We start from the raw sequence: 11,109 nt of genomic DNA, 5'->3' as shown, positions 1-11,109 counted from the left end.
ATCCCAGTCTCTGTCAAATTGAAGACAAAAAGTTCTAATCATGTTCTTCAATGTTTGATGAAAACGTTCTAAGGCACCTTGAGATTCTGGATGGTACGCACTTGATCTATACTGAGCAATCCCTAACTGGTACACGACTTGCTGAAATAAACCGGACATGAAATTTGATTCCTGGTCGGACTGTATAGACTTAGGAAGTCCTACTAATGAGAAAAATTTGATAAGTGCTTTGAAAATAGTAGGTGTCTTGATATTTCTTAGCGGAATAGCCTCAGGAAAGCGAGTTGATGTACACATGATTGTCAATAAATACGCATTTAAGTTTTGGTCTTTGGTAAAGGTCCAACGCAGTCAATTAAAACTCTGCTGAAAGGTTCGTCAAAGGCTGGAATAGGCAGAAGTGGTGCTGGTGGTATTTTCTGATTAGGCTTACCAACAACCTGGCATATATGACATGATTTGCAGTATTCTGCAACATCATTTCTAAGTCTTGGCCAGTAGAAATGCTGCAAGATCTTAAGGCAAGTCTTCCTTATACCTAAGTGTGCAGCCAAGGGGGTGTCATGGGCAAGACCAATAATTTCTTGCCTATAAACTTTAGGCACCACCACTTGGTATACAACTCTCCATTCCTTCTCTGGGGTAGCATCAGGAGGCCTCCACTTCCTCATTAAAATGCCGTCCTGATGGAAATAGCATTCAGCCACTTTGTCTGATTCCTCCTATGGTTGAGCCCTCTTGCAGAGCTGAAGAACCTCAGGGTCTTTATTTTGTTCTTCCAAAAAGTTCTTTCTGTTTAATGAATGGCTGTTTACGTCTGGCCATGGCAAAATTACATTCTTGTTAACATAAGTTGGTTTTATTATGGCCTTTTCTGAACTACCAGGACCTTCAATGTCTGCTAGGAAAGTGTCAGAAAGGTCCATGTAATCAAACTGGTTTTCTTGCAAATCCTCATCTTGTTGTTTTCTAGCCATCGCCCTAGTTACAACACAAGCTGGATACAATTCAGCATCATCTTCAGGTAATTTAACATCCACCAACGCTTCACTGGTAACAATTGGTTCAGCAACCACTTTGTTCCTAGCTAGATCATTTCCTAGCAATAACGTAACACCCTCAATGTGGAGATTAGGACGAACACCCACAATAACTGGTCCAGTTATCAAATCTGACTTCAGATAAATACGATGGAGAGGAACATCTATACAACCTAACTCTACACCTTGTAACAAAACGGAGGCACCAACAGAAGTCTTCTCGGACAAAGGCAACACACCTTCTAACAATAAAGACTGAGAAGCTCCAGTGTCCCGTAAAATCTTAATAGGCTGAAGAGTGGTATCATTAACAATAGAAATAAACCCATCAGACATAAAGGGTTTATATTCCTCCATGTAATCACAAAAACTGGACTTAAAAGCCTGACTCGCAGGACATTCCAACGTACTGGTAATATAAGGTGTCGTACAAGCACTGGACATCGGCTTATTATCTCGTTCATTCTTCTTCTGGAGTCTAAAACAATCAGCCATCAGGTGACCATTTTTCTTAAAATAAGCACAAATCATTGACTTCTTCTCAAAAGTATCAAATTTTGGACTAGACATATTATAACTGGACTGACTCTTATTCTGTGCAACAGGCTTACTATCAGTACGCTCAGTGCTTTGATTTTTGTAATTTCCACTTGAAGTATTAACATTTTGACACTTGAAACTTCTTTTATGTGAAAGGGTATAATTATCTGAAATAATAGCTGCATCATGTATTGTCCCAACAGTTTTGTCGTCTAAATGTGTTTTTAAGTCTAAATGAACACATTGTTTGAACTCTTCTAATAACATCAATTGTCTTAGTTTATCAAAATTGTTATCTGTTTTCTTTGAAGTAAGCCATTTATCAAATAAATCTTCTTTTTCCCGAGCAAATTCCACATAGGTTTGCGAATCAAACTTTTTATAAGATCTAAATTTCTGTCTATATGCTTCTGGTACTAGCTCATAAGCTTTCAAAACTTCCTGTTTCACCGTGTCATAATCGGAACTTTTTTTCTGATGGAAGTGCGGAGTATATTTCAGCGGCCTTACCCTCAAAAACACTTTGTAGCATTGTAGTCCAATATGGCTTTGGCCAATTCAAATTATGAGCAATTTTCTCAAACTGTAGAAAATATTTATCGACTGTTTTTTCACAAAATCTGGGAACCAAACGTATATTTTTTGCTTCATCAAAATATTCTGATTTCGGCTGGACTTTGCTTTCTTCTTTGACCATTTTAATTTTCAGTTTCTCCATCTCTAGTCTTTCCCTCATTTCAAGTTCTTTTAATTTAAATTCATCTTCTTTTTCCTTTTTATCCATTTTCAATCTTTCCTTCATTTCTAGTTCTGCCTGCTTTAACTTAAATTCATCTTGTTTTAGTTTAAATTCATCTTCTTTTTCTTTTATTTTCTCCATCTCCAACCTTTCCTTCATTTCCAGTTCTTTTAATTTAAGTTCATGTTCTAATGCAAGCTGTTTTAATTTGATAGCGTCAACAGTTTCCACCTTAAGTTCAAGAGCCTCTTCACCTAAAATTTCTGAGTCAACTAATTTATCTATTACCAAATTTTTTATAATTTGTTTTCTCATAGATACTTTAAAATCTAATTTCAGATGTTTAGCAAGCAACACTAATTCCTCTTTCTTTAAATTATCAAAAGTCTCCAGGTCTGGCGTTTTCAAAAATTTACCGGCATCAAATGCCATTTTGTAGAATTTTGTTGACTAGTTATAATAAAAATATTGAATAAATTTTGAATAAGATATTTTCGTTCTCCCGGACGAGCCCCCAATTTCTGTTACGGCCAGAAATTACCTTTAAATTGTAGCCAACAAAAGACACAAATCAATACTAAAATTTAACAATATTTATTATACAAAAGTTTACAAGAAGTATTACACAAATATTACTGTCAACTTAACTGTCAAAATATGAGTCCAATCTTTTATCTTTATCTGTATCCGGATATCTTTCGGAATCCAATCTGAATATTACGGTCACAATCCAGTATGATGTTGTTTGCAGAATAAAAATGTCAATCCAAATGCTATGAATATTAATGTCTATCGATGTCTAAGTCCAAATCTAAGTCTGAGAGTTTAACTTGAGTGTCTGTATATATATAATTGTCACGGAAAATTCTAGAACACTCTATAATGGAACGTCCTAGAAAGTTACAACGGAAGTTTCTAGTAAAATGTAGAAGTTTATATAACGCATCTTTTATTATGATTATTCTGGAATCATTATGTAAGTCAAATGGAAAGTTCCAATCATTCTGTGATTGTTCCAGTGATTTCTAAACTGCACAGTTATAAGATTATTTTGTAAACAACTATCAGGCCATACAACACAAATTAGGCCAACATAAATAAATACAATAATTACAATATCATAACAATATTAATGTTATAACATTATTTAATGATATAATAATAAACGAGATGAATAATATCGTAATGATAAATATTTCGACTCAAGAAATGGTGTTCGTTAGTGTCATAAAATTTATAATCATTCCAATTCCAAAGTAATATAACCAGCAAATATTTCTTTTAAAATAATTTAATGACAGTTTGAGGAACATCCACCCAAGAAAGTTCAGTGACAAAATATAAGGAAAAAGATGGATCGATATTTTCTTAATATGTGTTGCGTTTAAGAAAAAGTTTGCTGCAATGATCGAAATATAAGTTAATTTAATTTAACTTAATCATTTTAATGAGAATTCAACACAATTTTGAACACAATTTTGCCAGTTTAACGTATACTAGTTATAACGACACCAGTAGGATATTATTAATAAATAATTTCTAATTATTCCAAATTCTATTTAAGTATTAGAAGACATTCATTATTCTATTTTTTTTTTTATAAATATACACAAAAAATATCAAAACCAAACAAACAGAAACGCAAATCTATATTTAGAATCTAAAGATCGAGGCAACTCAGTTCCACTAAGGACTATTTGATTCATTTTCTTGTGCAGAAAATAAATATTTTTGTATAAAATCACGAACAAAGTGTTCTAGAAGCAGTGAAATCGGAATTAAATAAAAGATTAACTTTTTTTATCATGATGAATACAACAATCTTATGCATTAAATGATATCTCCAAAACAGCATCAACGGTACCAACCGTACCTGATACGTAGCAAATCGGGAAACCTCTATTTACCGAAATATTTCGGCGGAGGTATCACCAGTGAGCAGTAGCTCGCAGTTTTACTTGTTATATCTCTATTCCGGACGTTTCTAACAATACCCCGTCATAGATAATTATATGATACATTTCTCATTCTTTTCTCCGGACGCCTTTTGCATTAAAAACATTTCCGTCCTAGTTCTATGATACGTTTGTATGTCTATACACCGGACGCTTTTTACACTAAAACCTCCGTATCATAGATATTTCATTAATACATCATTCTTGGTCTACTCCGCACATCCTTTGCATTAAAACCTCCCCATCATAGCTAGTTCTATGATACATTCTTATGTCTTTGCTCCAGGGATGTCCCTTGCAATTAAACCTTCCTGACATATGTAGAGTAATAAAATACATTACTACTCTGGACGTAATCTTATATCTAAATCTCCTTGTCATAGATACATTTGTATTTCTATGATACATCTTTAGGTATCTACTCCGGACTTTGCTTACATTTAAACCCCACCGTCATACATAGTTCCATAATAATTTCTTAAGTCTCTGCTCTGAATAACTGTTACATTAAAATCTTACCGTCATACATAGTTCTATGATATATTCTTACGTCTATACTTAGACCGTCTCTTACATTAGAACCTCGCTATCATTGAAAATTCTATTATGCATGCACACGTTTCTAATCCGAATTCTCTTAAGCTTACATTATAACCTTAATATTACATTTAGGTCTATGATAGATATTTATCTTTGCCCTGGACTTAACTTACATTTGAACTAAACCGCCATATAAAAAATGGAAAACAACACGTTTAATAATTACATGCGTCCGAAGTGCTTTTCTGGATTTACCTTCATCATTTGAGGTACAAAGCCAAACATTTGAAATCCGAAGATGTATAAGTATGACACATTGTTATGTGTCTATTTCGGATGTTTCTTTCATTAAAATCTCACCGTTATAGATAGTCCCATGATACATTTGTATGTCTCTTCTCTTGGAGTCCTTTAAATTATAACCTTCCCAACACAATTAGTTCTATGATTAATTCTAATGTCTGAACGTCATTTATTTATAACCTATGTCACGGATAGGTTCTGGGGAAGTTTAGAAATCAGGTATGCTATGCTTTAACTATATTAAAGCATGAAGGTTTATTCATTTGTTTGTATTGCACGAAACTGTATAATGTTTATATGATAGCCGATCACTGTTAAAAAGTGCACCAGATCTATTAGCTGAAATATCAATTTGATATCTTCTGTCTTTCATATTTGTCAGTTATTGTCTGGTCAAACGAAATGAGACGCTATACAATAATCTAAATTTGATAAAAAGCAGGTGCTGTCATTGTACTATCGGTAGACCTATATAAAACGTATTTGATCATATCACCGGAAGCCCCATGAAATACACGGTATTTTCAGTTAACAATTTATTATAGGAGTAAGATATGTCTCAATTTCAAGGAAAATGGAAAGTTGTTTCAGAAGAGAACTTAGATGAATTATTTATGGCTTTTGGTGAGTACACAGTTGTCTTTCGAAGGCAGGAAGGGGGTAGTTTGTTTTATGGTTTATGATGTGTTTTTTGTGCTAAACATAATTACGAAATTAATTTAAAAAAGAAAGAACGACTTTATTATCAGCTCCTAGACTGAAAAAAGACTCAGAATACATTGTGTCTCCTAGTCGTGGATTTTCTGATTGTCTGAAATTGATATCACACACAGGCGTAATTACGATCGTCCTATCTCTAACATTTAAAACACAATAGTACATATTATCCAAGTGTAATAAGGTAAAGTGAAAATACATTTGAAATCACACATCAAAACCATAAATGAAAAAGGATTATATGACCTATCTGGCGTACAACTTAGGTTCCAACATTGAAGTAATAGCAGCCTAAAATACTGACCGTGTGAGATATTCTTATTGGTACACCGGCTGTTAAACGCCCCTTTCGTAGTTCTATAAGATAAGATAAAAGATATATGATTCATTATCAGAAATGTTATTTAAAAATCAAAATACTAATTAGTCATTGAATGCATGTTTTTGTTATAAGTTAAACACTTTTGTTCATGTTGTTTGTAAGATGAAACATAAAAGAATACGTATGAGCAAAGAGCAACAGGCCTGACACTTATAAAAAAATCATAATTGTTAATTCCAATTGATATTCATTTTGTACTTCCCCTTACTTGCTGGTTTTTGCTTCTTATTACCAAAATTAAAATCACAAAACTACTGAACTCCAAGGAATGTTAAAAAGGAAAGTACCAAATTGCAAAATTAAAAGCTCAAACACATTAAACGAATGGATAGAAACTGTCATATTCCTGACTTGGTAAAGGCATTTTCTTATGTAGAAAATGGTGTATTTAACTTTGTCTCAAAGCTAGCGTAATCTCTCACTTGTATGACAGTCACATCAAATTACATTATATTGACAACGATGTGTGAACAAACCAATCAGACATAATAGGTAAAAATGTCAAAAATAGGGATACAGCAGTCACTATTGTGTTATCACATGTTGTTGTCTGCTTGAAATCAGTTCTTCAATGGTAAAATAAAACTCTGACAATTAATTCCACGTCTTTCCTCAGACACAAAAACGCGACCTAATATGCTTCTGTAGCGTCAAAGAATCTATGGACAAAAGATCACACTACCCCATCTCGTGCGATACATTATTTTTCACCTCTTGACAGTTCAACTTTAAATATTTAAAAATAATGACTAATCTTCGTTTTAAACTGCACCTAGTCAGAAATACGGCAGTTGTTTTCCATTCGTTTGATGTATATGAGGTTTTGATTTTGCATTTTGATAAGCGAATTTCTGTTTTGAAATGTCCTTGGAGTTCGGTATTGTTGTTATTTTACTTCTGAATTTTGACTTTTTAAATGTCTTGAAAGTAGATATATCGTATCACACTCAATGCAGAAGAAGAATCTATGTATATTAAAAAAGAAATGTATTTACTAAATATCTGTAATTAAAACCAAATTCATGATTTTAACGATTTTGAATATATATATTTCAAAACAGATAAGTTCCAGTCAAAGATAGATAAATAGTCTTGATAAACCTCAAACGAAAAAATCCGTTTAAAACAAAGATTTGTGAAAAGAAAAGTTAAATAAAAAAAATACCAAAAAGAGGAAAATTCAAAACGGAAAGTCCCTAATCAAATGTTAAAGTCAAAAGAAATATTTATTTTGAGTTATTGTGAAAAACATAATTATGTAACATTGTTGTTCACATTTGTCATCGTCATCCTTAATTAAAGAGGTATAATTAGAATTACTTTTCATTGCAAGCAGGTGTTGATAGTGAGATGAGATCAAAGACTAAGGAAGGACTTATCAAACCAACACAAGAGATAAATGTGAATGCTAACGAGTACAGAGTCAAAACGATAGTAGGACATTTAAGTACAGAGGTCACTTTCAAGTTAGGAGTTGAATTCCCAAGTTCATCAATGGACGGCAAAAAGATTATGGTATAATCTCTGTCAATTGATTAGAGAAATCTATTAAAACTGCACATCAACTTTACACTCTTACTGCCTGACTAAAAAAAAAATATCTTTAAGAGCAAAATTAATACAAAACTTTCAAAGAGACACAATGAAATAAAATCAAACAAAAGTGACTTCGATTTCACTTAGACATATTGATGATAGTTTAGTTTAAACATATTTGTATTGTCAAAGAACATCAACAATAGGATTAGACACACAAGTTTTGCAACTTAGAACGTCTTCACCATTATTGATGATATCCTGTCATTTAATATACAACATACCAGTATGCTTGCATATCATAAATCCGTGTGAACTATTGAGGTTAGGGATACTGCCGAAACTGTTTCATATATTGATCCTTCCCTTGTGTTCTTTTCAGCAGTTAAATACCATTTGCCCAAATCGTATGTCGTTAACATATCCCAATTAATACTTTACGATCGTGTCTGATCATGGTAATTTAAGCAACAGTAATATACCACTGTTCAAAAGTCATAAGTCCATAGAGAGAAACTAAATCCGGGTAAGAAACATAAACCGAATGAAACACTTCAACATATGTTTGCTACTTTTTCAAAAACTGCACCAACAGAGTTTTGAGTAAGAAATACTGACATAATATTAGCTGTATGGTCATCACCACGAATTATAAACCGATACGATTTATATTTGTCTCCACTGCCTTTCGCCAAGGTTTGCAGTCTGAGAGATCTTTATGTATCAATGTAGTCAACGATTGTGTCCTTTTCAACATGGTTATGGTTGACTGTAAGGGGAATTGCACAACGATTGTTTCACGCTTAGGAGGAGATTCTTGTAATGTATAAGGTCTGCTCTTTTTGGAATAAAGGTGATTTTTTCATTTTATTCCATAGTTTTCATCTTTTTAATCGATAAAGGATATCTGAACATAGGTGATGCTTTTTTATAAAAGAGGAACGAAAGATACCAGAGGGACAGTCAAACTCATAAATCGAAAAAAAAACTACAAAGATGTATTCCATTTCTTTCAAACAGGTTCGCTATAATTTAGACGGTAACAAACTAATAGAAGTACAGAAATATGACAACCAGGAAGCCACAGTTACTCGAGAAGTAATAGGAAACCAATTAGTAACCGTAAGTATGTACTGTCACTACGTATTTTATGAAATTAGCTATACTCCGTTTCAAAATAACAAGCTTTTCATAACAGTATTGATAGGGGATTAGTAAAGAATTCAAAAGAGCAAACAAGTATATAGGTCCGTGTGCTTGTATTTGACGTATTAGCCATTACAATTTTGGCGGGAACATTTTCTCTATTGATTTTTCATAGCTTTATCATTGACATATTTAATTTCTCAAAAACTTTAAAAAACGAACAAAGATGTTATAAGAATTTCACAGATGGCTTATTATTATACATGAGAAAGATTTATAAAAAGAAAATTGGGGGTTAGTGGGCAAAATGTTTTAAGTCATTCAAATGAACAAAACCAGATGATTCTGAAAATCTGACAAAAAATCCAAAACATGACAACCGAAGATCCTTTATAGTGGACTCAGTTGTATAATTTGTAAACGAGACGAGATATGAATCCCTTGTATTTTTTCAGAGGGAATTTCTAAAACTAATTCAAGTTGCCATAGTCTAGGTAAACAAGATTTACTGTTGTAGACATAGTTTTGAAAATAAATAGAAGCGTAGATAAAAAAATAACCGACTAAAGGTAGTAAGGAAAGGAAACTGTTTGTCGACACACTCTTTCTTTACATTTTCTAAAAAAGCTTATAGAAAGATATTTAAGATACTTAATTTGATAATTCTTCATTCAATATGATGTCTATCTGTTTATTAATGCATTGTCTCTTGTATAAGGCTTACAAGATATGTCAACTTCTCACAACCTGCAACTTGATATAACCTCGTTGACCTATATTTTTTAATCCTATTTAATGCATCTATCCCCTTACCTTACGAAATTTTATTTTGTAGGCATAGAAGTTACCCAAGATATATACTTTTGATGCATTTGTAACCGACAATTCACCCTAATGACAATGGTCACAAATTACATTTAAAAAAAAATTGCTTATATGAGCACATTCACCTAGAGTTTTAAAATCAAAGTAAAGAAAACACGTTTTAGTATATATTCTTGTTTTCTCAAACAAATGTTGAAGCTGGTGAATATGTCAAACAACTTTGACCTTTGTCACAAAATCATGCACAAATTACGTGCAAAAACAGATTGAAGACGTTTCTTGACTTGTGTCTTCATTTTCATGATTCATTATTATTAACAAGTCCAATTTATAAAAGTAAACCATTATAGGTCAAAGTCCAGCCTTCAACACAAACTCTTTGCTCACACCGAACAGCAAGCAATAAAGGGCCACAATAGTGACTAATGTAAAACCATTCAAACAGGAAAACCAACGGTATAATCTATATTAAAACAAGAAACCAGAAACACTAATGAACCTCATCAACAAACGACAGCCCCCAAACATTAAGTTCCTGACTAACGACAGGTGCAAACGAATGAAGCGGGTTTTAACGTTTTAACAGGCACCAAAAGATTACTATCAAAAGCCTTTTTACATGTAGTATTTCGGTGGTGAAATAATGGCTGTTTATAAAAAAAAAAAAGTTTAAAGGTTGTAAAAACCGCTAATTCAGTATTTTTGTTATTTATTTTTTTCTGTACAAGGAAACATTACGCTTTGTAAGATATTTTCATCTCACATTGATTATTTTGTAATTTACAGATAATATCTGGAAATGGAAAGACGGCAAAGATTATATATTCAAAGATTTAAGAACTATTGCAATCCTCTGTGTCGTTTAGCTGTGTTTTTGATGAATTTAATTCATAAATTTAAACCTTTTGTCATTTTGATTGTTGTAAGATGCAGATGGTTCTGAAAATTTTGTTTTGGTGAGGTGGTGAAGTGTCTTCCGATTCATGAATGTGACCTACTGAATTAGACTATTAACCGGATTTTTTATAACATAAGCAACACGAGAAGTGCCACTTTTGGAGCAGGATCTGCTTACCCTTCCGGTGCACCTGAGATCACTCCGAGTTTTTGGTGGGGTTCGTGTTGCTTATTCTTTAGTTTTCTATGTTGTGTCATGTGAACTATTTTTTGTCTGTTTGTCTCTTTAATTTTTAGCCATGGCGTTGTCAGTTTATTTTCGATTTATTAGTTTGACTGTCCCTCTGGTATCTTTCGTCCCTCTTTTATCACATATTAAAAACATTGTTAGTCACACCTTTGGTTCTAATTATCACAAGCGTTAATTAATAATGACTTTTATGATTTTATGAAATGACTTACGGGTGCAAGATACGTGACTCTATGAAA

At 32.6% G+C, this 11,109-nt stretch overlaps 1 protein-coding gene across 1 annotated transcript; it reads left to right on the top strand.

Annotated features, from left to right (window-relative positions):
* The first annotated feature begins 5,590 nt into the window (after positions 1–5,590).
* On the top strand, positions 5,591–10,629 carry LOC143070553 (fatty acid-binding protein, adipocyte-like). The gene is made up of 4 exons (XM_076244801.1): positions 5,591–5,741; positions 7,553–7,731; positions 8,773–8,874; positions 10,510–10,629. The coding sequence occupies exons 1-4, from the start codon at positions 5,672–5,674 to the stop codon at positions 10,558–10,560; spliced, it is 402 nt and encodes a 133-aa protein (XP_076100916.1). The 5' UTR covers positions 5,591–5,671; the 3' UTR covers positions 10,561–10,629.
* The last annotated feature ends 480 nt before the right edge of the window (positions 10,630–11,109 follow it).

The sequence above is a fragment of the Mytilus galloprovincialis genome, chromosome 4, assembly GCF_965363235.1.
Source record: "Mytilus galloprovincialis chromosome 4, xbMytGall1.hap1.1, whole genome shotgun sequence".
NCBI lineage: Eukaryota > Metazoa > Mollusca > Bivalvia > Mytilida > Mytilidae > Mytilus > Mytilus galloprovincialis.
The sequence above is the reverse complement of the archived record's forward strand: the minus strand, read 5'-3'. Positions and strand labels throughout refer to the sequence as shown.

Bases quoted from the DNA above. Each gene is read 5' to 3' on its own strand.
- LOC143070553 (XM_076244801.1), top strand. From the start codon at position 5,672: ATGTCTCAATTTCAAGGAAAATGGAAAGTTGTTTCAGAAGAGAACTTA. The intron at 5,742-7,552 runs GTGAGTACACAG...CATTGCAAGCAG, and splicing joins TGAATTATTTATGGCTTTTG to GTGTTGATAGTGAGATGAGA. The intron at 8,875-10,509 runs GTAAGTATGTAC...TGTAATTTACAG, and splicing joins TAGGAAACCAATTAGTAACC to ATAATATCTGGAAATGGAAA.